This window comes from Phocoena sinus, chromosome 19, assembly GCF_008692025.1.
Source record: "Phocoena sinus isolate mPhoSin1 chromosome 19, mPhoSin1.pri, whole genome shotgun sequence".
Taxonomy (NCBI): domain Eukaryota; kingdom Metazoa; phylum Chordata; class Mammalia; order Artiodactyla; family Phocoenidae; genus Phocoena; species Phocoena sinus.
Window position 1 is genome coordinate 12,833,889 of NC_045781.1, and position 25,517 is coordinate 12,859,405.

The following is a 25,517-nucleotide window of genomic DNA, read 5'->3' on the forward strand; positions in this document are numbered from 1 at the left end:
AGTGGCTGCCAAGATTCGAATCCAGAGCAGTGGGAGAATGCCAGTCTTCCTTCGACTCCTGGAAGGCTCCTTGCGCTCTCCCGCCTGGAACTTCTGCACAGGCAGCTCCCTCAGCCTCGACAGTCACCCTCCTCCTCCCTGAGTTCATCCTTCAAGTAGTAATTCCTCCTTAGGAAAGCCTGCCCTGTAATTCTCACGTTGGGGGCGGGGCGGGCGGGTGGGGGAAGGACACCCCCCCACATCATACATGCTGGCAATGACACTCTCCGCTTATTATGGCTTGTTCATTCATTCGGCCCACCAGTGTTTACTGAGCGACTACTACAAGTCAAGCCCTGAGATACAACAAGGGACGCAAGAATCCCCCCCCCCACCGCCATGAAGCTAAGTCATTCGGGGCGGGGCGGGGAGGGGTGGGCAGAGAGGACACTAACCCACACGCCCACAGTCATAACAAAGGATCAGTAGTGACGGTGAGTGGACCAGGAGAACCAAGCAGGGGAAGGTGAGGAGAGAGAGTGACGGCGCTACTGCAGACAGGAGTCAGGGAGATCTGCCTGGATGCAGGGATGCGAGGTGCTGCAAACACAAGGGAGCAGCGTGAACAGAGGGCCTGAGGCAGGACCAGCCTGGAATGCTCCAGGAATAGGGCGGCAGGAGAGGAGTGAAGGCGAGCAGGGAACCTGGGCCAGGATCTTGTGGGGCCTTGGAGGCGTTCCCAAAAGAGATGAAGCCACGGGAGGGCGCCCAGCAGGGCAGGGAACCCCTGGCTGGGCACGGGGACAGACTGTGGGGGCAGCGGGGGAGTGAGGAGGCGGCCACATGGCCCAGGCAGGAGTGGAGGGCGGCTGGAACCAGGCGGAGACAACAAGGAGTGGGAGGCGCTGGGGTCTAATCTGAGGCAGAACAGCCGGCTTTTTTTTTTTTTTTTTTTTTTTTTCAGTACGCAGGCCTCTCACTGCTGTGGCCTCTCCCATCGCAGAGCACAGGCTCCGGATGCGCAGGCTCAGCGGCCATGGCTCACGGGGCCAGCCGCTCCGCAGCATGTGGGATCTCCCCGGACCGGGGCACAAACCCGTGTCCCCTGCATCGGCAGGCGGACTCCCAACCGCTGCGCCACCAGGGAAGCCCCAGCCGGCTTTCTTGACATCGTGGATGTGGAGGATGAGGACAAGAGAAGCCAGGATGACGCCAGATTCCTGGTCCCATGGAGAGGACGAATGGGGTACCCGTGAACGAGGCAGGGTTGCTGGGAGGAGATGGGGCTTGGGAGTCTGGTCTATTTTACCTGTCTCCGCATCACTCTTTGGTCAAGGTCTGGGTCGCCTGCCAGACTGAGCCCAGCGAGGGAGCCTGCTGTGTTCACCTCCAGGTCCTGGCACCCGGGGCCCCAGCACAGGGCTTATCAAGGAGTAAGCACAGGACTCCCATAGGTGGGATGGGTAAGAGCTGGCATGGATAGGAGCCCAAGGAGGAGAAAAGGACAAGAGGACTCATCTCAGCGATAAGAAGCACACATGTTACTTCTGTAGGAGAAGAGAATATAAAGTGTTCCAAGGTCAGTTACAAAATCTGAGAGACCCAGCGCAGGGAGGACGAGCAGCGCTGCTGGGCGGGCGCGCAGTTACGGCCACTCTGGACAGCTGCGTGGCGGGCTCTAAGGGGGTGAGACTCGACCCTCTGAGCTGAGCACCGCAGCCCAGACGTGATCCCTGGAGAAGTGCATGCACACAAGTCGCAGCAGATGTGTTCAAAGAGCACAGTCACCCCCGCGCAGCAGGGGCGGAGAAGTAAGTTATGATTAGAAGGCTGCCCAGCAACGAGGGCGAATGAACCACTCACACCCACAACCACATGGCTGTGCCTCACAGACCAAGGATGAGGGAGGGCAGACCCAGACGAGGATGTGCTGCAGGAGTCCCTTTATGTGAAGTCCCCAGGCAGGCGAGGTGACAGGCTATAACTCAGGATGCACATCTGGTAAAACCTCTGGAAAAGCGGGGGCCTGGTGACCCCCAAGGTCAGGGAGGTGGCCTCTACTGGGGTTGTGGTCAAGAGGGCATGGGAGGCTCCTGGGGTGCTGTGTTGGCAGTCTTCGCCTAGGTGTGGTGAAATGCTGCTCACCTTATAACTACCTGTTAAACTGACATGGGCACTGATGCACTTTTCTATAGGCATGTTACCCTTCACCACTGTGGAAGGTTTAAAGAGGTGGAATCATCAAGGTACATAAATACACAAATAATCTGGGGCCAGATTTGGAGGAAGGGAGCTGGGGAAGTGGCTGCAGGCAGCAGAGGAGGGGTCCTTAGGGAGAAAGGAAGAGCGAGAAAGAGAGCGTATGCCTGCGCACAGGACTTGGGGGGTTGTCCTCACCTGGGGGACAGTAGGAGCCCAGCCCTCCCACAATGCCCTACTTCCTCCCCATTCCCAGCACTCGCGTGGAGGGCTGGCAGGAGGGGCGGGGGAGGGGGAGGAGGCCCAGGCGGCTTCCCCATGTGTGGGAGTGGCTGAAAGCCGCCAGGGGAAGCAAGCCGAAACTGCCACACAATGCCGCTTTATCAGAGTTTCCAGGGCCGGGCTGGGGCGCTGGGGTGGGAGCAGAGGGCCCAGGAGGGAGGCTCTCTATGTGGGGCCCCTGCCCGGCGTCCCCACCTGTCAAGGTGTGCCCTCCAGAGCTCCCCTGCAGCCGGCTGGGAAGGGAGGAGCCTTCTAATCCCTCGGCTCAGTTAGCAGGTGGCAGGGGGAGCCCGGGGCCAAACCCCAGCCCTGCTGGCTCTGACACCAGGCTGGTCTCCCAGGTTCTCCATTTCCTCCCCTTAAAAGTGGGATAATAAGAACATCTACATCTAGGACTTCCCTGGTGGTCCAGTGGGTAAGACTCTGGGCTTCTACTGCAGGGGGCCCGGGAACTAAGATCCCACATGCTGCTAACAAAAAACCACCACCACCAAAAAAACAAGAACGTCTACATCTTGGGGTTGCTAGGAGGATGTGACAAGTTCGTTCACTCAAAGCACACGAAACAGTGCCTGCTAATACTAATAATATAGAGTAACACTGTGAGTACTAATACTGGCAGCTGTCTGTCTTTGAACACTTACTATGCATTTTGTCTGATGAGTATGCATTTATATCCTCAAAACAACCCTGTAAAGGAGGGATCATTATCGTCCCCATTTTATAGATGAGGACGCGGAGGCACAGAGAGGTGAACTGACTTGTCTGGGATCACACAGCTAAGAGTGGCCAAGTTGGCTCCAGAGTCTATGCCCTCAATCTCCACTGCGTCCGACAGGTTAAGAGCTCCAGATTGGAGCGAGGCAGGCCTGGATTTGAGTCCCAAATCTGCCACTCACTAGCTGTGGGCTTTCCAGCCTATGCCTCAGTTTCCTCTTTTTAGGGAAAGCAAAAATATCACAAATAGACAGGAAAGGAAGTCTAGAGGGCTTTCAACAAACACAAAGATGCTCCCTTTTACTCATATTAAAATCAGGGGACTTCCCTGGTGGTCCAGTGATTAAGACTCTGCGCTTCCACGGCAGGGGGCATGGTCGGGGGAACTGAGATCCCACATGGTACAGCCAAAATTAAAATAAAAAACAAGAATAATTAAAAAAAATCAGAACCACAATAAGGACCACTTACTGTGGCACCTGCCTGACTGGCAGAGGTCAAAGTATCAGATAACACCCATCCACATGGCGAGAACGTGAGGAGACCATGGCGCCACCAGACACTGGGAGTGGGGTGCAAACAGGAGCACGCTCTCAGGCAGACTGGGACACTGCCAGCAGAGCTCCCGGGGCATGCATCTCAGACCCCCGAGCACCTCCATAGGTGTGCCCACAGCTCACACACGTGTGGGGGGACACCATGCCGTGGAACCTCACACAGCCACAGAAAGCACGAGGAAGCCCTCTACATCCTGACACAGAACTTAAGAGTGAAAAATGCAAGGGGCAGGACAGAATACAAACATGGGAAGTCGGCTCCATGTAAGCAAAAACAAAAGCGGGGGAGAACACGTGCAGGAACAAACACCCAAGACAGAAAAGAAACCAGGAACAATGCTGTCTCTGGGAAGGGGCCCGAAGACAGAGAAGGGGTGGGAAAGAGACCTTATTGCTGTATATACCATTCTGCGCTGTGCGTGGTTTCTCAACTGCAAATAGGCAATACATGCAGAAAGGGCAAAAATGGGCCTCTTAAAATTAAAATGCAGGAAAAGAGAAATGAGGTTAATAACACCTCCTCCTCAGGGCTCCGGGCCAAGCCACGGCGGGATGCTCAAAAAGCACACATCTGGTGCCTGGCACTCAGGGACCTGGCGGCTAGCACGGTATCACGAGGGGCTGGGAGCAGGCGAAGAGGAGGCTGCAGTCCAGAGGGGCACACGTACCATGAGCTTACTATGTACCAGGTAATGTGCTAAGCACTCGACAGCACGGTCTCCTCCAATCCCCCCGATAGCCCATTTAATAGGTGAGGAAGGTGAGGCCCGGGGATGCTCTGGCTCTTCCAGTAGGGGTCGGGCTGAGGGACGTGTGAGCGGAATGTGTGGCCCTGGCAGGGAAGGTGCCATTGGGCAGGACCAGAGGGCCCCGTGAGACAGGCTGCAGTGAGTGGTGGCTTCTGACACATCTGCCGTAGCTGGCTCCCCTGGGACCTGGGAAAGCTCCCCTTCTGACCCTCCCTGCCCACCTCCACCAGCGCTCCTGTGGGCCAAGGCAGCTGGCAGACAATAAGCCCCAGCCCCGGATGGGTGGCTGGGCCGGGAAGGGTCCCATTTCCCTGGCTGTGACTTGGAAGGAGACTGCTTCCTGCTGGCAGCATCTGTGGCCGCCCGGCTTGGGTGATGGGAGAAACAGCTGCTGGGGACACCCCGACCGGCGTCTGGCCAGGAAGTCTGGCTCACTGTGAGCCAGCAGGACAAGGAGCGGTGAGGCAGTAGACACGAAAGGGAAGGGGGCTGTGGGAGGTCGTGAGGGAAGTAGGGACCCAGTGCCCAGAAACCACCCAGGCTGAACAGGCCCCCGAAGAGTTTCTATCTAAACAGGAGGCTGGAAGAACAGGAAGTAGCCTTGTCTTACCAAGACCACTTCCAAAACACTGCAGGGCACTGGAGCCTGAAGGCCTGGAGTTCAAGTCCTGCCTCTGCCACATGCCTGCTGTGTGACCCTAGGCAGGTCACATATCTCTCTGGGTCTCAATTCTCTTATCTCTAAAAAGGGGTTGATACCAGTACCTACCTCATAGGTTGTTGTGAAGATCAAATGAGTCCATATGGGTAAAGGGCTCACAATCTTGGCCAGCACACGGGACCCTCCAACACCGCCACCCTCATGCTACCCACTCTCTTCTGCTTGGACTATCCCGGCAGCCTCCCCTCAGGTCTCCCCGCCCCCACCCTCCCTGATCTGTTCCCCACATGGCAGCCTGAGCAATCTTTATAAAAGGCAAAGCAGATGTTGCTTAAAGCCCTCCGATGACTCCCATTACACACAGAATGAAGTCCACATTCCTCACCCCAGCCTGTCACCCCCTGCTGTATCTGTCACACCTCCCCACCTCCTTGATCTCACTGCCACCTCTGCCACACTGGCTTCCTTGGTGGGAACTGAACATCCCAAGCTCCTCTGGACCTCAGGGCCTTTGCACTTTCCATACCAACTACCTGTTCTGTTCTTTCCAACTCTTCCCGGGCCTGGCTCCCTCTCATCAATCAGATGTCTCCTTCTCCAGAAAGCCCTTGTGCTGGCTCCCCAGGCTGGGTCAGATGCCTCCTCCAGATTCCTACAGTCCCTGTGCGTCCCCCATCCCAGCCCTAACCATTCTGCTTGTGCATCCCTATCCCAGCCCAACCACTGTGGGCTATCACTGTCTGGGGACAGGTCTATCTCCTTCACTGTCCTGTAACCCATGAGGGCAGGGCTTGGACTGCGTTGGTCACCACTGGGACCAATGATCTGACACATACGAGTGTATCAAGGCTTTGCCCATCCCTTTCCGAGCTGCACCTCCTTCCTCTTTGCCTCCCTCCTGAGGAGGTTTAAGTCAGTACTGTTTCCCTTCCCAAATGTCAGCCCTGGGAGATGATCCCCAAGGAGAGCTGGGTCAAAGTTTCAGCCACTGTCCTGGATACCCTAGAGGGCGAAGGTCAAAACCTGCCTTCTCCTCTGGGTGTGAGGGCTCAGCAGGTGTCAGGCCCCAGCTAAGCCCGTCACATGAACCATCCCCCTGTTTCCAGCCTGGGGTGAGGGGGGCAGGCAGGTGGCATGAAACCTACCACCTCATGGCTGAGTAAATTGTTTCAGCAAGGGCCGCAGACTTGCCCGAAGCAGGACACGGAGGCAAGGGAACCCTCAAGCACTGCTGGGAAGCACATTGGTACAAATGCTTAGGGAAGCAATTTGGAAGGTCCAGCATTTCCACTGTGAGACATATACCTAAGAGAGACTCTGGTCGTGGTACACAAGGAAACATGTCTAGAATGTTCATTGCAATGTTGTTTGTTACAGTCCCAGTGGGAACCACCTAAATGGCCACCGAAAGGTGAACAGGTAACTCCTGTGTGTCACTAATACAAAAAGAAACGCAGAAAGGGAAAATGAATGACCTGTTCTAGACCGACACACATCCACATGGAGAAAAAGCCAAACTAACGCAGAGCAGAAGAAGCAGGCTGTTTACTGTGGTACGCTTTATATGATCTGTAAAACTGTAAAACACTGGGCAACCCTGGCTGGCCATCAGAACCACGTGCCGATGCTGGCCCCACGCAGACCAAGGGACTCCAAGCCAGAATTTCTAGGGTGGGCCTGGGCAGCAGTATTTTTGAAAGCTCTCCAGGTGACTGCAGTATGTAGCCAGGGTTGAGAGCTATTACTCTATTGTTTGTGAATCCATCCGAGGGCAGGAACAGTAGGAAAACCTGCAGAGGAAGGCTGGACACCAAATCCAGCCCAGCGGCTACCACTGGGAGGGAGGACAGGCAGGGAGGGCGGGGCAGAGAAGAGGGGCCTTTAACTGTATCTACTGTGTGCTCTGTCCCAGGCTGGACACTGGAAGCGTGGGTGTTTTGCTACATTGAAAGCTCTACTTTTTCCCCTAGTCTAAAAATGTACCACAGGAACAAAACTTGCAAATAAGAAATCACTTGCTCAAGGTTCCATGGCTGGTAAGTGATGGGGCAGGAGCCCGAATGTCTAGTGCCAAAGCCCTATAATTCCCCCATTATCTGTGCCAAGCCCTGAGATGCTGAGTAAGTTGCCGCCGTGAGGGCCCGAGGCTGGCTGGCCTCATAGGGCTGCCTGGCCCTGTACCCACCCAGTGACCCTGCCAGAGCCAGGTGGGGGAGGGGTAGCTCCCAGAGTAAGCCAGGAGGCAGGTGGAGAGGGGCCCGGCCACCACCTCTGAGGCCCTCCTCAGGTAGCAGCAGCAGCAGCGGCCTCAAGACCAGTGCTTACACAGCACCTACTGTGTGCTAGGCCTTGGGCCAAGCGCTTTATGCTCTGCATCCTCACAGCAGTTCTATGAAGTAGTCATTATCGTTATGCCCATTTTGCAGAGGAGGAAACTGAGGCCCAGAAAAGTTAAGCGACTTGCCCACGGTCACACAGCCTGTGAGTGATGAATGTGAGCCAGGCATCCTTGCACCAGCGTCCTTTCTCTGAACCACCCCCCAGTACTGCCTCGGAGCTCCACACACACAGGGCAGCTACTCACCTGCCCCTGCTCCACTGCCCACTCTCCTCCAAGACCAGGAACCTTAGGGGTCTCACACAGGCTACATGCTGCCGACAAGCCCCCAACTCTGCATCCCTGACCTCCACTCACGCCTTTTCTACTGCCTGGCGCACCCTTTCCCATTCCTCCTATTCATCCTTCAGAGATTACCCAGGGGACTTTCCAAGGGACAGAGTACCAGGCCCAGGGTCTGGGCACTCTCATGGTCCTCTGACCATGTCCTCGCAGGCCACGTCACTGCTGGTAGAGATGTAGCCATGTATCACTGGCTAGGGGTCTGGCTCCAGTCCGCTCCCACCAAGGAACACTGAGGGCCCTCAGGGGCCAGGGGCTCGTGTGTCTTGTCCGCTGCTGCAGACCCAGCACCCAGCACTACGCCCGACATTCAACCACCACCAACCCAGCACCCTCCATGGACCAGGCAGTGATTCAAGTGGGGATTCAGGGAAAGAACAACATGGAGAAATTCCTGCCCGTGAGGGGCCCACATTCTATTGGGAGGCAGACAAGAAACTGCGTGTTGATAAATAAGTTAAAGACCCAGTGAAGGGCTGGGAGAGAACAATAGTGAGATAAAGAGTGTGTGTGGAGGGCGGTTGGGAGTTCCCTGGTGGCCTAGTGGTTAGGATTCAGTGCTTTCACTGCAGAGGTCTGGGTTCGATCCCTGGTCCGGGAACCATCCCACATGCCACACAGCACGGCCAAAATACCACAAAACAGTGTCTGGGGGCAGGGTGGTCCTGGTCAGGCTGTGAGTGCGTGGCTCGTGAGTGAGAGGGTGCAAAGTGGGGTAGGGATTCCAAGCAGAGGGAACACGAAGGTCAAAGACCTGGAGGCAGGCATAAGCCTACAGAGTTGAAGAACAGCAAACAGGCCAGTGTGGTTGGACCTCGGGGAGGGACGTGAGAGAGCAGGAGGAAAAGAGGTGGCAGTGACTGAAGATTGTGAGGAGAGGTTGGGGTTTTAAGGACAGAGAACACCCAACTTTGTACAGGGTACCACCCAACAACACCCTCCCCAGACAGGAGCCTGCCAGACTCACTTGGACTCTGGGCCACCCACAAACATCCCATCCCATCAGCCCAGGGGATCCTCTCCTCCCAGATCACACCCTTCCACGGAGGCCAAACAGACAATCTGTTCCTGCCCAGGGAGCGGCCCGGCCTTGCCCAGCCCACCCTGCTTCCACGAACAGACATCTGGCAATCTACAGTGTGGCGACCAGGGGCAGGAGCTCTGGAATCATTCAGATCCAGCCTGGAATCTGCCTCCATCACTTAGCAGCAGCTCTTTGAGCCTCACTTTTTGTGGCTGTAAAGTGGGTGTATCTAGATTGTAGTACAATAAGACCAGGCGCTGAGCACAGTGTCAGCCCTCATTAAGTATTAACCAACATTATGAGTATTTGAGAGGCAGCAGAGCATAAAACTCTGGGCCCAGAACTCCAGAGTTCCAATCTCAGCTGCAAAACGTACTCATGAGGTGGCCCTGGGCAAATCACTTGGCCTCTTAATAATGGCACCAAGCCCATAAGGTTGTGGTCAGGATTAAATACGTGTAAAGAGTTTAGAACAGGGTCTGACACATAGTGCTTTATGAGTGCTTGGAATTCTTTTCATTATCTGCGGGAGGGGGGCTTCCTTCTCCCCCACCAGAAAGCACCTTTGATTTCTTTCTTGAATATCCTACTCCTCCTCTCCAGCAATATGTCCCACTTGGGTTTTAACTTTTGACCCTTGGGAACATCATCTGTCGGGCCATCAGATTCTGATTTTTGCTCGCTTTGGTCACGCCCCACCTTTGATCTCATAAAGATGCCCCCCAACCTAAGTCTCCTACATTTGCTCCACTGGCTGCTGCCTTAACTCCAACCGCCGCCCCCACGGTTGTGACTTCTGACCCTCGTAGGCACATCCTCCCATCAAATTATTAATTTGACCCCCCTTTTTTGACATTCACCCTGTGTCCCTCCAACGAACTCCCACTTCAAATTTCGAATTTTGCGCCCCCCTTCGCCACGCCCCCTTCGTTAATTTGACCTCTGACCTCCTATACACCTCCCTCCCTCCCGCTCAGCGTAGACCCACGACCCCCCCGGACGCGACCCTTCCCTCCACAAGTGAACTTTGACCCCAGCGGCCCCGCCCCCTACTCGCCTAAACGCTCCACCACCGCCCGGCGCACCCCGATCCCGTGGCCAGACCACTTATCCTACCGGCTCGGCACCGCAGTCGCTCGCGGCCTAGCTGCTCGGCCCGGAAATCGGCGCCCTCACGCCGCCCTCAGCTCTCTTGCGCCGCCGCCACCACGGCCACTGCCGCCGCCATGTTGAATCCCCAACGAACATCCGGGGCTTTCCCCCCTCGCCGTCCACCAGTCCCCATAGCAACGGGGCTGACTGGGCCTGGGGCAGGGCCCGCTCAGGGGCGGAGCTGGGCTCCGGGCAGCGCCGCTCCAGCCTCTGATTGGTGCTGATAGTCCAATCGGAGACCTTCGGGCAGAAAATGCCAAGCAGGGATTGGAAAATTTGGAAAGGGTGCGGAGAGGCTGGCTCCCAGCCCACTTGGATTCTTAAAGGGGAAAATGGCTATCCTCTGGTAACAGAACTTCCCACCTTCCCTCAAAAGGAGTTAGGGGGTGGAAGGCAGTAACGGTAATAATGGCCAGAAACAGTTCGTAAGCATTTACTATGTGTCAGACACCCCGCCAAGTGAAATTTCTCGCTGAATACTCACAACAGCCGTATTGTATGTTAATACCCATTTTACAGATAAAACTGAGGTTTAGAGGGGCGAACGAACGAGCTGGTTCGGGATCACAGGAAGTAAATAGTGAGTTTTGGACGACGTCTGTCAGTCTGTCTGAGCCCGGGAACTTGGCCCGGAATCAAGGCACAGTTTGATTTAATCTTTTTATAAGGTTTTTTTGTGTGTTTTTAGTATTTATTTGTAAAAAATTTTTTTGAAAAAAAAACCCTGTAATCTAAACTCGGACATCTTTTTCTGTGATTGCACTCATTGAGCTCCAGCCAGTTTGCTCTTCCAAAAAAAAAAAAAAAAAAATCAGGTGCTCTCCCACTTCAAGGTCATTGCATTGCCTTTTCCTTCTGTCTGGAATAGACTCTTCCCCCAGGTATCGTCATGGCTACCTCCCTTCTGTCCTTCAGGGTTTTACTCAAATGTCATCTTATCAGTGGGACTGTTCCTGCCCACGCTGACTAATGCAGCAAACATCCCTCTCACATGCTACTAAACCCCTTACCTTGTCTGCTTTTTCTTATTTTCTGTTGCTCAAATCATCTTCTAACATACTAGATGATTAGATAATCATAGTTACTGTTTTTTGGCTCTCTCCGCTGCTGTCGTGTCAGCACCATGAGAGCACTGATTTTTGTCTGTTTTGTTCACTGTACTTGCCCATTTGTTGAATGGATGGTTGGATGAGTTGTAAATCCACCTCTGCAGAGGTACTTTTAAATATTTAGTGCATCTCCCTTGCCCCAGCCCAGTGTCTAGCACATAGTAGGCATTTAATTAGTATCTGCAGAAGCAATGAATGAGTGATTGCATAATGTCTTTTTTTCTGTGCATTTACCTTTTATTTATTTTTAAAATAAATTTATTTTTAATTTTGGCTGTGTTGTGTCTTCATTGCTGCGCTCAGGCTTTCTCTAGTTGCGGCGAGCAGGGGCTACTCTTCGTTGCGGTGCGTGGGCTTCTCATTGCCGTGGCTTCTGTCGTTGCAGAGCACGGACTCTAGGCGCGTGGGCTTCAGTAGTTGTGGCTTGCAGGCTCTAGGGCACAGGCTCAGTAGTTGTGGCGCCTGGACCTAGCTGCTCCGCGGCATGTGGTATCTTCCTGGACCAGTGCTCGAACCTGTGTCCCCTGCATTGGCAGGTGGATTCTTAAGCACTGCGCCACCAGGGAAGACCCCTACCTACCTTTTAAAACAGAATTGGAAACACATTTATAAAGAATTTTGTATCTTTCTAAAACAAGACTATAAATATCACCAGTAACTTTCCAGGTCATTAAATATTCTTCAAGAACATTTGTTTTAATGGCTGCATAAGATGCCATTCTATCAATGAATGCTAATTTGTCTGAACCACTCTTTCTTGTTGAACATGTAAACTGTGATAAATATTTTGCTATTATAAATAATTTATCCCACCCCAAAAATCCAAGCAGTTAAATATTTGTGCACGTCTTTAATTATTTCCTTTGAAAAGATTACCACAGATGGAACTGCTGGGTCAAAGGAAACGTACATCTTTAAGATTTAATAATAGTAACAGTTCCCATGCTTCAAACATTTCTGTGCACTATACACGGCGCTAAGTTGCATAATTTAATCAGCAGGGGCTGTGATTATCCCTGCTTCACAGAGGAGGAAACTGAGGCTTAGACAAGTAACTCGAAACCACACACTGGGCTCATCCCTAGCTTTGATGCCCAAGTAAGGCTCTCGCTAACTTCCCTCTGCTGCCTCCCCACGGCCTGGGACACACATTGCCAAGTTGTGCTGCAGGGATCCAATTCACACACCCGCCAGTGTTCGGAGAGAATATGCCCTTTAAACTACCCTTGCCAGCATTAAACATTCTTGTTCTTGTGCTCTTTTGAAGTCTTTCTGCCTTACTGAGTCTCCGTTTTTAAAAAAAAAACAAGTCTTGGGACTTCCCTGGTGGTCCAGAGGTTAGGACTCTGCCCTTCCACTTCAGGGGACACAGGTTCAATCCCTGGTCCCTGGGCGGGGAACTAAGATTCTGCAACCCTACCTCACCCCCACCCCCACACACAAAAAAACACAAGCAAGTCTAGTAGCTGAGACGATGGCACTTTATCCAAGTCCCAGTGATGGGAGGATGGCTGGGTACAGCCTTTGTCTCTCTCTTTTTAATTTTATATTGGACTATAGTTGATTTACAGTGCTGTGTTAGTTTCAGGTGTACAGCAAAGTGATTCACTTACACATATACATATATCTAGTCTTTGCCTCTTTAATACCCTGTACACAGTGCAGGGCATCAGGCTCTAGAACCCATGTTTGGGGAAGCCCTCCTGTAACTTAGTTGGGGATCTCAGTCAGAGATCAGAGCCCTGGAACAAGCCCAGTGGTAGATCTGCTCCAAGGGTTTCCTCAGGATGGGCAATCAGGCCCTTCTACTTCAGGGCCCTGGGAGAGGAAATCGGGCCCAAAGAACCTCCTATAGCAGGCTTCCTGGAGGGGTTGGTGAGGAGGTGACCCCCAATAGATGGAAAAGGTGAGGAGAGTGAGGAGGATTTGGCCTCATAAAAATGATAAATTTTGGGCTTCCCTGGTGGCGCAGTGGTTGGGAGTCCGCATGCCAATGCAGGGGACACGGGTTCGAGCCCTGGTCCGGGGAGCAGCTAAGCCTGTGCGCCACAACTGCTGAGCCTGCATTCCAGAGCCCATGAGCCACAACTCCTAAAGCCCAGGCGCCTAGAGCCCGTGCTCTGCAACAAGAAAAGCCATTGCAGTGTGAAGCCCGCGGAATGCAACGAAGAGGAGCCCCTGCTCACCGCAACTAGAGAAAAGCCCGCGCGCAGCAACGAAGACCCAACACAGTCAAAAATAAATAAATAAAATAAATACATTAAAAAAAATGATAAATTTCAATACATCATGGAAAAAGATCAGTGGCAATATATAGATGGCAAGCAAAGCTTCCTGTCCTTTACAGGTAAAGAGCATTTACGAATTTGTGGTCCAGTGGTTAAGACTCCACACTCCCAATGCAGGAGGCCCAGGTTCAATCTCTGGTCAGGGAACTAGATCCCACATGCCGCAGATAAGCGTTCACATGCCACAACTAAGGAGCCAGTGAACTGCAACTAAGGAGCTCTCGAGCCACAACTAAGGGGCCCATGTGCCACAACTAAGAAGCCGGTGAGCCGCAACTAAGGAAACTGCCTGCTGCAACTAAGGAAACCAACTGCTGCAACTAAGACCTGGCACAACCAAGTAAATAAAAAAAAAAAAAAAGAAAGAAAGAAACTGCAAGGAGCCTTGGGCCTAGTGGAGCCTGGGGGGGAATAAGATGTGAGGAGGCTGAAACTGCATGGCGCAATGGAGGAATACATGTGCCATCAGCCAGAGCTAGGGGCTCACAGGCTTCTCTCAGGGGAGCCCTCAGCCCTGGGGCCAGAGCCCAGCCTTTGCCTAGGACTTCTGGAGTCAGATCCTGTCCATCCCCAGCTCAGAGCCCTCCCCTGGTTCCATGTCACTCAGGATAAAGGACAGAGTCCTCCCTGTGACCCACAAGGCTCCACACGTTCTGCCCCAGTCGCCTCCCTGCCCTCATCCCCACTCTTCCTCTCACTGCCTCTGCCCTCTGACAGGATGGGCGTGCTTCTGTCTCAGGGCCTGTGCATTAGCTGTTCCTCTGCCTGAACTGCTCTGCTCACATGGCTCCCCCTTCAGATTCCTTCAGATCTAAACATCACCTTCTCAGTGAGGTCTCCCTGACCACCCTCGTGGAAACTGCCACTGCCCCCCACTACTCTCTATCCCCCTTCCCGCTTTTTCTGTGCATTTTCACTATTTACCATTATATGTTTTACTTACTTATTGTGTTTGCTGTCCGACACCCTGGATAGAATGTCGGCTCCATGAGGGCAGACATCTCTGTGTTGTTCACAGCACGGAGAACAGGTCCTGGCACATGACAGGTGCTCAATAAATACCGATTGAATACAGGAAAGGAAGAAGGGAAACACAGGGAGGGGGAAAAATTTAAAAAGGGAGGAAAATGGCAGCTCCGTGAGCTCCTAAGCTTGTCAGCTGCCCCAGTTGGAAGTTAGGAGTGTTAACACTTCCCGCCTTCCAGGATAAGTCAGTGCCAGGCTGGGAAACTGAGTCATGAAGGACACTGGTTACCGCTCCTTGGGCCGTTGGAGGCAGGCCTCTGATTGGCACTAAGGGCCGGCCTGGAGGAGAAAGTCACCATCGCCACCTGCTGGACAATGGTGTCATGACAGCCATGCTCACCCTGCTGACTTGGGGCTGCTGATGGCCCTTGCTCCGTGGTCAGGAGAGGAGTCGGCCCAGTGGGGCATCCCCAGCAGAAGTTCAGAGTCCACAGAGACACAGCCATAAGCCTCTTTACTCCTGAGGCCCTGTGGACACTCTGCCCAGTCAGTGCTATGCAGGAGGGCAGGGTTGTACCACCCAAGACCTGTCTTGCTTCACTTTGCCCGTACAGCTGCTCTCCCAACACAGCAGGTTGGGACCCCCACCTCTCGGGGAGGGGAGAGCTGCTCCAGCTCCCTCAGGGCTGCATCCACCCCACATGGGACCTAGGAAGGTAGAGGAGTCGAGGACCTCCCTGACACCCTCCCGGGCCTGGGTACTCCAGCCTAGGTAACAAGGCCCAGGGTTCCTGATGAGAGCTGTCTCCATCCCCAGAGGTACATCATCCGGCCAAGCAGAGGTCTCATCACCCAGACATCGTCCACAATCTTCCCATCATGCAAGGGACAAAAAAAAAAAAAAAAAAAAAAAGGAGGTAATGAAGGCTGAAAGCCCAGATTCTGGGGCCAAGTGGCCTGAGTTCAAATCCCAGCTCTGCCTCTGATAGGCTGTGTGACCTTGGGTGAGCTATTAGACCTCTCTCGGTGTCAGTTTTCCTCAACTGGAAAGTGAGGATGCTAGTAATAGTACCTACATCACAGCTATTATGAGAATTAAGTGAGATATTTGGAAAAGGCTGAAAAGGGAACCTGGCACAAGGCAAGGACTGGGTAAGTGTGGGCTATTATTATTAGAGCACAAACCCTGGAGTCAGACAAAACTCACTTTATATCCCAGCAAAGCCACTCCCTATGTGGCCTTCAGCACATGCCCCTACTCTGAGCCTCACTTCCATATTCCATAAAATGGGGAGAACTGAATAGATAACATACACAAGAGCCTGCCTGTGGTGTATGGGCTACACAGTAAATAGTAGTTATTTATCATAAAAAGAATATGGTCTTTGGGGTCAGATCTTAGTTCTGCACCCTCTGGCTGTGTGACCCTGGGAAAATTACCTCCCCTTTCTGAGCTGTAAAATGAAAATTTGTCACATGGTATTGTTTTGGTGATTAAAGGGACTAAATATAAGGCATCCAGTTCAGAGTCTGGAACACAACAGGTGTTCAATCAATCAGTTATTAGCACCTTTATAAAACTACAATGGCAGAAATAAAGAAAGGTGAGCCATGATTATTTGGGTCTGTCTAACCTTAAGCCATCCCTACCACACACATATCATATTACTTTCCCTCTACCTGTCTCCCACAACCTACCTTTTTCTTCCCCTGCTTCATGTTGATAAATACCTATAGAATCGACTGTGTTTTAGAAACTGTTCTAAGCACTTTATATACAATAAGTCATTCAACCCCCATTCAACCCTGTGAGGTAGAAACTATTAATATCCCCATTTTTCAGATGGGAAAACTATGGCTCAAAGTTGCTTGAGGTCATCCAGCTGGTAAATAGCAGAGGCAGGATTTGAACCCAGGATTTCCAGCTCTCACGTCCACTTTTGAAACCACTTGACTCTAGAGCATGCTAGGCCTGGTTACTCAGGCAGGTGATTGGGCCACTGCTCACTGACCTGGTCATCAGACACCTGCTGGATATGGACACGGGTCTCATTGAGGTTGTGTAGCCGTGTGTGCCCGTACTCTTTGATGAGCACGGCGCTCCAGGGCCGCGGGAAGAGGGTTAAGGGGGTCAGCCGCTCCTCACAACCCTGCCGGAGAGAATCATTTAGACCCAGGGCTGGCGCAGGTGGAGTACCCACTGGGGAGCAGAAAAGACCTGCCAGGCCGGGACCCTGCCACCCCCAAGGAAGACAAAGCCAGTTAAGACTTGACCTTGATAATTGCTCACAGCTGAGTGTTTTGACCCAACCAGGCTTCCTGGTTCTCTGACTTCTAGAACAGTGCATGGCTGTACAAGACTGTCCACTGCAGCATTTTCTCGAAAATCCCTGAGCTGGAAGCCAGCCAAACGGCCATCAATGGGGGTCAGTTAAATAAATTATAGGGTAGCCATCACCAAGTGGGGCTGTATAGAAAAATGGCCAAGACGTATGGTTAAGGGGAAAATGCAATTCACAGAATAGAAGAAATTGGTGGCTCTCAACCGTCGCTGCACAGCAGACCCTCCAAGAAAGCTATTGAAATCGTCATTGCCTGGGGGAGAGGAAGTGCTTATCCTTGCTGTAGAAACCCAGGTAATGTGAGCAGAAAGGATGAGGGAGCATCAGCCTCAAAAACAAAAAAAGTCACCATTTTGCAGCCATCATCATAGTAACTGATTGAAGCCAGAACCATCAATGGATGGTCAAAGTAGCAGCGAAAATTTGAGGAATATCAGGATATTTGTGGAGTCTCAAAGTATCTCCAGGAGACCCTTGTTAATTTTAAAGGGGAAAACCGTGACTATGGTGGAGAAGATGTGTAAACTGAGACTTAAAGGAGCTAAAGGGATACCATGCACCTCCTCATAGGGTGCACTGAAAAGAACACAATATCGCTTTTGTCTATTCTCACCAAAAATGTGTAACTTCAATCTAATCACCAGCAAACATCAGACAAATCCGAACTGAGGGATAGTCTATAAAACAACTTTGCTATGCTCTTCAAATTTTTCAAAGTCATGAAGAATGAAGAAAGAGTGGGGAAATGTTTCTGATTAAAGGAAGGGAGAGGGGGCTTCCCTGGTGGCGCAGTGGTTGAGAGTCCACCTGCCGATGCAGGGGGCGCGGGTTCGTGCCCTGGTCCGGGAGGGTCCCGCGTGCCGCGGAGCGGCTGGGCCCGTGAGCCATGGCCGCTGGGTCTGCGCGTCCGGAGCCTGTGCTCCGCAACAGGAGAGGCCACAACAGTGAGAGGCCCGCGTACCGCAAAAAAAAAAAAAAAAAAGCCCTTGCTTCTTGTGGAAGTGACTGATTCCAAGGCTCGGCGGGTGGGGGTAGGGGGACAGAAGATGATCCTGGAGCACCCTGTAGTGCCAAAAAGTAAGAGAGACCCCACAAAACGACAGGGACACATCGAAAGGACACAGGGCCTGATCTGAAGAGTTCTCAGTGGCCAAAGTTAGAGCAATCTAGGCAGCAGCATAAACAGCAGGCGTATTGGATTAGAGCCCACGGGAGAAGATAATTACCCATGAGTCCATACTAGTATAAACCCATAGCTAACTAACCAAATAAATGGGGCAGAAGGGACAAGTCTTCCTCATGGGAGGATGCTAACTAATAAATCGAGGAGGAATGAGGGAAATACAAGATCCCCAGTAGAACACCCCAGTAATCACTGTAACAGACAAGACCCACTGATGGGTTCAAAAATTAGCAGGTGAAAGTTGGAGGAGAAACAGGACATTTGCAGGGTCTAAAAGCATCTCCCCCAAGATGTTTATCAACTAAAAAGGGAAATACAACAACTTTACAGAGCAAGAACCCAGCAGACACTTCCTTAAACAGGTGATTCAGAGAAATCCCTCCAGGAATGAGACACAGTCAGGACAGGGACCCCCCGGTATGGCCCGCTGAGAAGGATAGACCATAATTTGTGACTGTGTTGCCCCAAATGCATAACCCGAATCTTGGCAGGAGAAAACATCAGACAAACCCAGATCCAGGTGCATTCTGAAAAAAACAACTGGCCTGAATGAAAGACAAGGGAAGAGGGAGGAACCGTCACAGTTTGGAGGAGACTAAGGAGACACAATAACTAAATACAGTGTGGGATCCTGAAACAGAAAAAGGTCATTGCTGGGAAAGCTGGTGCAATGTGAATAAAGTCTGGAGTCCAGTTACAATGATAATGATAAGCCCTCTGCCCTGGATCCATCCAGTAGACCTGGGCAAGCACCCCCTGCCCCCGCCACTTATTGATCCTGTGATTCGGAAGGAGTATTTTACTGTCTGAGCCTCTGTTTCCACATCTGTGCAATGGGTATGCTATTGATACTAGGTGCATCTAACCACCTAAGAGATGAGGCACCCAGGCTGGTACAAGTGCAGCCCTCAATAGATCAGAAGCCAAAGCAGCACCTCCCCCTCCTCCCACCAAGCTCGCGGCAGATCCGGTGATGATGTGGACGGAGACTCGAGGGTGGGTGTAGGGCATCTCTCGGCTGCCATTAAATACCTGGAGAAGGGACAAAGGGGAGGGGCCTGTCATACCCAGCCAGGCCCCGCGGTTCTGACCTTGAGGGGGCGGTCCACTGACACCAGCCACATGGGTCTCAGCCCACCCCAGGCCTCACATGGTAGTTGTAAATTGGCCACGGGTGTTCATAGGAGCGTTCGTGAGCCCACAGCTGCAGGTCCGCCCCTGATACAAAGCAAGAGGGGGGTCAGGTCCCTGAATCCAGGAGAGATGGGGGGTGGGGCCTGGGGCTGGGGAGTCCCCTGGGGTCACTCACCGTATTTATAGAAAAGATCCTCCAACTCATAGAACTTGCCGAGGAGGCCTCTGCGAACCTGGGCCGGATGAGCAAGTGGGTGAGGGGTGACTCGGACCAACCCCCCTACCTGGATTTCAGCACCTTTTCCCCAGGGAGGGGGTCCTCACCTTGCTTTCACGCCAGGTGCAGTCATCCCAATCAGCACTGGAACAGTACGTGGGCCGGTGACCCATGGCAATGATCCACGCGGGGCTGCTGGGTTCTTATTGGCTTTCTGCAGAGAAGGGTGCAGTGTGAGGGGCAGGGGTTGCAGGAGGGGGAGGCGAGGCAGGTCCAAGGGGGACATCCACAGGTTACCTGGAGGTCGCTCTCCAGCCAGCAAAACTGTCTCTCTACCAGGTGGCGCCATAATGGAGAAAGAAATATACCTCGGTGGAGAAGGAAACGATGTGTACCAGGCCCAGATCCCAGCTGGAAGGGTCAAAGGGCAGGGGTCAAATATGGGGTCTCTCCTGCATCTCCCATCCTTCAGGGGAGGGAGGTCAGTCCCCCAGCTTCCCCCAGGTTACCTGTACCACAGGCCTTCACTGTCCCCTGGCATGATGAAGCAAGCTTTGTAGTTGGAGAAGTTGCTGGAAGTAAAACGGTGGGGGGAGGGTCTGGGTGCCCCCGCCCACCCCCACCTCCCACTGTCAGGCCGGGCCTGGCTCCCAGCCCAGCCCTCATCTCCTTCCCTCTCACTTCCACAAATGAGCTGCTGCAGTACGAGAGACTAAGGTGAGACACTAGGAAGGACTGTTTTCCTTGGCCAGGCCCTTGCCCACCCCGAAGCCCTCAGGCCTCACTAGTGGTCTTCGTGATTCCCAGGACACGTCACGTATGGTAGGCTGGCGGCCACAGGTTCAATGAGATTCATGAACTTGTCCCTGACGTGAGTGTTGTCCTGATCCACGTTGTAGGTAAAGTCTCCTGGGGGGTGGAGAAGAGAATGAGGACCCAGACCTGGCTCTGCTTTCTCCAGATTTGAGAGACCTGGTTGGTCACGTGCGGGCTGTGCAAGTCCTGGTCGCCCCCACTGTGAGGCGTCCTGGTTCTCCGATCCCTACCTCACACCCACCCACATGTGCGCTTGGAACCATTTCCTGAGCCTCTGGTCCCTGAGGGCCCCTGCAGGACCTTGCCGGTCTCCTGTGCTCTGAGCACACCAGCCGCCATCTCACCCCTTCTCAGAGTAATAACAACGTTAAGACTGACATAGTCTGGGAACTTCCCTGGTGATCCAGTGGTTTAAGACTCGGTGCTTCCACGGCAGGGGGCACAAGTTCGATACCTGGTCAGGGAACTAAGATCCCGCGTGCCCCTCGGAGGGGCCAAAATAAACAAATAAAAAAATATATAAGGGTGAATTAAAAAAAAAAGACTGAGGTAGTCTAGTCAGGTACTGGTTTTGTACCAGGCACATTTTCAGATGCTTTACATGCTCGATCACCTGAATCTTCAAAACACCCTCTGAGGTGGATGTTATTATCATCCCCGTTTCAGATGGGGAAACTGAGGCCCAGAGGGGTTAAGTGCTCGTTTAAGGTCACAGAGCTGGTTAGTGAGGATCCAGGAATCGAACCCTGGGAGCCTGATTCCAGAGTCTACTATGGCTTTGAACTATATCGGCCCCAATCTCCATCTCCCATCTGGTTCCCGTCCTCTCAAATCACAACAGAAATGATCATGACAACAAACACTTATGTAGCACTTACAACAGGACAGGCAATATCGCCTTATTTAGTCATCACAAGAGCCCTATGAATTCTAACCTAGTCTTAGCCCTTATAACAATAATACAGAGGAGAAAACCAACGCACATAGCTCAAAGCGTCAAGACTGATTTTAACCTGGGCAGCCTGGTTGACCACAGCGCCGTCTCTGTGGCCAGTCTCATCCCCCATCCTGCAGAGCCACGCTAGCCCCGACCCAGGTCCCCTCCGCAGTCCTGGCGTGGCCTCCCACCCAAGTTCCCCCTCCCCGACCCCAAGCCTCCAGGCGCACCCTGGCCGATGCCTCACCCACGTGAAGAACAGCGTCACACCTGCCTGCTGGGTGTCGCTGCACAGTCGGGGTAGGGCCCTAGGATTGTCAGTCCCTATGTCCCCAAACACAGCCAGACAGGGGCTCCAGTGGGGCCCATTCTTCAGGGCCCTGAAGAGGAACCGACGGCTCCAGCCCTGAGTACTGCCGCAGCGGTAAACTGAGGGGAAAGGAAAAGGCCACAGTCGGCTGGGGAGTGGGGTGGGGGGCGCCCCAGGATGTCTCCTTCATCCCCATCCATCTTCAGCTGGTGCGGGGATTGAATGGGTCTGCCCTATGCCCCTTCTGTCCACCTCACCCCAGGTCCCCAGCCTTCCATTTTCATCCTAGGGTCTTATACAATAGGCTTGCAGATAAGCAGAAGGGGTACCAGCCCACCTGAGCCACCTGCCAATAGCAGCTTCTAGCCCACATCCCACTCCTCTTCCCATTCCCCCCCCAACACCTGGGCCCAGGGCCCCTCTCACCATACTGGACCCTGGGCAGCAGCCCCTGCAGTGTGATTCGGTCGGTGTATGTAGAGCTTCCGCCAGAGAATGCCCCCATCCATAAAGGGGCTGAAGGTGCCCTGAGTCCAAGATCCTACTACCTCCTTGCACCTCCACCGGAAGATCAAGGACCAGGAGGGAGCTTTGTGCGAACACCACAATGAGTGAGGACGACAGCAGCCCCCTTAGGAGAGCGCTTACTATAGGCTGGGCTCCAGAGTCATTTCCTACACAGCCAGATGCGCCGCTGCTTATAATCTCCATTTAACAGTGGTGGACACATGAGTCTCAGAAAGAACCACCAGCCTAGAAATCAGTGTGGGATTCCTGAGCCTTACTGGGAAATGCCCAGGGAGAGGTCACAGACACTTACCTGGGTAGGACAGGTGGACTTGCTCAGGGGCAGCGCTGGGAGCCTTTGGGGACCCCTGGACTCCCAGGGAGAAAAAGAGGAGCAGACAGCAGCAGGACCAGCAGGGACGAGGGGAGCACACGGTAGAGGGAAGGTGGGAAGCAGAAAGGGGAAGGGGAAGGGTCTAAAGTGTATGAGATCCCTTCAGAACAGCAGGAGCGGCTGGGGAGGATGGGGAAAGAAGGGGGATCAGGCAAAATCACACGGAGGGAGGGAGCACGGCAGGGAGGTCTTCACAGGGACGGTTATCCAGATGCTGGAGAAAAAACAAAAAAAACCAGTCATCGCTACTAAGAGGCAAATGCCCTCTGAGCCTCGCTGGCTGCTAAGTACTTTACATAGATTAACTCATGGGAGCCTGACGACATTCCGCTGTGTGGTGGCCACTGTGATCATCAGTCCCATATCACAGATGACGGAGCTGAGCAATGGAGTGACTCAGTTGCATGGCTCAGGTGTGATGGAGCGGGGATTGGAACCCAGGGGTCCTGGCTCCAGAGCCCTTGCTCTTATCCACCGCTCACTCTCAATGCAAGAGGCTTGGGAGTGGGGCTGGGGGGTCTCAGTGTAGGAAGTTGCCTTTGGCAACCCCATCCCCAGCATTCCACCCTGCCCTCAGAGACCTCATCACCCTCTACTCCATCCTCCAACCTTCCATTTCCATCATAGTAACCTCAATCCCCCCACTCCATCCCCAGACCGCCCAAGAATTCCGTCCCACCTGGAGCAGCCCCGTCCTCCTTGCCCCTTACCCAGCATCCCATTCTGCCTTTAGTGACCCCAATTCCTCTCCATCTCCACCTGTCTCCCCTGACCCTGCACCTGTATACCCACCCTCCTCCTCCCCATCCCTTCCCTTCCCGCTCCAGTTCGGTCTCCAGCCCATCGAGGACCAGCCTGCCTGCCTGCCGGGGCAGAGCCAGGCCGGGACCGTCAATCTGGGGGCCGGGAGCTGGGGCTGGAGGTCCCCCCCAGGTCCCTGGCTCACCCGCTGGGGCTCCAACTCCCAGCATGCGCGTCTCGGGGCACCAGTGGGACAGCGGTATTTTATGAGTTTGTAGGCGCTGAGACATCCCGCCGCCCACAGCTATCCCAGCCCCGGAAGAGCCTGCCTTCTCCAGGTGACGGCCTCCTCAGACAGCTGGCGCCCCGGGTTCCACAGGTCCGACTGGTCTTGGGCGGCCCATGCCCACGCGCCCACCTTCCCCCCGCCCCGCCTCCCCGGGCTGGGCGGGGGAAGGGGGACCTAGGTAAATTTGATAAGCTGCTGCCGCCACCTCCAAGCCGGCCTCCAGGTAAGCACCCGGACAGGAGGCCTATGCTCGTCCCCCAGGAGCCCCATCCCGCAGCTACGGAGCCCCCAGGGCACTGACACCGGTCCCCAGCTCTGGCCCTGCCGGATCCTGAGGTACCCAGGTGTGCTGGCACCTGCGCCTGCGACCGAGGTGGGTGTGGGGAGATTCTCCCATCCCTTCTCGCGGCGCCGGCTTTGTATTCTTGGCAGTTCCTTCCGCCTTCCTCACTCTGCAAGCTTAGTCCACGCGGGTTCCTCCTCAGGCCCCCGGGCATGCTGAAAACAGAAAATCAAAGTCCACCGAATGACTGTGCTGCTTCTAAGTCTTGCGCTCGAGGCCGGTTACTCGACCCCGCTGGGCCTCGGTTTCTTCACCTGTGAAATGAGGGTGATAACAGTATGGACACTATGGGCTACTGTGAGGATTAAACCAGTTGACACATGAAATTTCACGCTGAGAACAGGGACTGGCCCAGAGTAAGGGCTGGATAAGAATCAGCTGTTATTTTTATTATTATTACTGCATGAGTTCCAGAAATTGCCCTGGGGTCTAGGTGGGAGCAAGTGAGAATTTTCTCTGTAAACCTTTGTGAGCTGTCTGAAGGTTGTGAGTGGCTTGCTGCAAAATACCCTTGCGTATTTTCCCAGAGCAGCAGGAAAAGTCAGAGGGTCCAGGTTTTAGTTGTTTCATCTTCCTGTCTGCAGATAAAATGACTCCACAATTTGGCTTTGTCAAGTCAGGTATAGCAGTGTCTGCTGATTGGGAACACTGATTCCATAGACTGACACTGAGGGTGTAGGGGTGGTTCAAGATGGGCTTTTGCACTGTTTGGACTTTTTTCCCCCACCTTCTGGAGTCTCCATTACAGCTTAAAATGTAATAAAAAGCAACCCTCTTGGCCATACTCAAATACCCTCAAGACCCTGCTCACCCTCAGCAATTTTAACTTCCCCTTAGTTCTAGTTTTTCTGGTGGTCTTCCAGGAGCTGCGTGGTTACGAACGTTGTTTTGGCTAAAGTCACCTGTGGCAGGCTGGTGAAGCCCTTCTCCAAATCATGTTTTAACACGTATTAAAAAGAAAAAAAAAAAAAAAACACAGGATACAAAGGAAACGGATGCCATTGAATTACAGATACACGATTTTTTTTCGATATGTAATACAGTAATATATGTACTTCTTTATCAGTGCATTAAACTTCAAGATCTAGGGACAGGTCCAAAATTATAGTAATTTAGAAACTTTGTTGAGTGTATAGACGATGTTTGAGAGTCTTGCGACGACTACAGTGGGGTTGGAAAACAGCTGTTAATTTCTTCTCATGGCAAAGCCAGAAATCTGCTAACTGTCCTGTGGTTGGCCCTTCCAACACTCGCCCCCGCCCCCCATGGCAGAAGGACCTGGTAAATTTGAATTACAGCAACAGTTTATAAACATTACCCTCTTAAAAAATTTTGAGGACCCCAAAGAGCTTTGGTATGTGTGGGTTATATCTTTTAATACTTACCATGTAAGAAAATAAAACTGGGAAGTGTTTTTTTCTTTTTTCTTTTTTTTTGGCTGTGCTGCGCGGTTTGTGGAATCATAGTTCCCCAAACAGGAATTGAACCTGGGTGCTCGGCAGTGAAAGCACTGAGTCCTAATCCCTGGACCACCAGGGAATTCCCAAAATTAGGAAGGTAGGCCTTGTTACCATCCCAGTTTACAAAATGAGAAAAAAAGCTTGGGGAGGGCAGCAGCCTGCCCAAAGTCACACAGCTGAACCCCGGTCCACAAGAAGGAGACTCCTGAGTCCGCCTCTAACCTGCTGTGCGGGGCATCTGATCAGGGCAGTGATGGGAGGGAACCAGTCTCAGCCAGGAGCTGGCTCTCGGGGGGCAGGTGGAGGCAGGTGCCCTGAGCCCCAGGTCCTTCTCCACCAGCAGTCCCTGAACTTGGCATGGAGCCTAGAGGAACCGTTGGCATCAGTTCTGAAGCTGAGACTGCCAGGTCTCAAACCTTAGCTGGGACAAACCAAACACTCCATATCTGCCCCCTCCCTCCAATGCCACTCTCCACCCCCA

At 53.1% G+C, this 25,517-nt stretch overlaps 2 protein-coding genes across 3 annotated transcripts in view; both read right to left on the minus strand.

Moving 5' to 3' along the window:
• PAK4 (p21 (RAC1) activated kinase 4) overlaps nt 1-10,119 on the minus strand; it is a 46,671-nt gene extending 36,552 nt beyond the window's left edge. For both annotated transcript variants that reach the window (XM_032613897.1, XM_032613895.1), the window contains exon 1: nt 9,965-10,119. The gene's annotated coding sequence lies outside the window, so the exon portion shown is untranslated. The remainder of the gene's footprint in view (nt 1-9,964) is intronic.
• ACP7 (acid phosphatase 7, tartrate resistant (putative)) lies at nt 9,992-22,557 on the minus strand. The gene is given in 18 exon segments (XM_032613436.1): nt 9,992-10,240; nt 15,141-15,242; nt 16,376-16,513; nt 18,849-18,920; nt 19,039-19,106; nt 19,198-19,255; nt 19,347-19,429; nt 19,432-19,453; nt 19,537-19,583; nt 19,586-19,650; nt 19,749-19,811; nt 20,025-20,148; nt 21,240-21,269; nt 21,272-21,421; nt 21,729-21,768; nt 21,770-21,850; nt 22,019-22,285; nt 22,525-22,557. Coding segments are annotated over 18 exon segments (1,692 nt in total).
• Nucleotides 22,558-25,517: the final 2,960 nt, after the last annotated feature.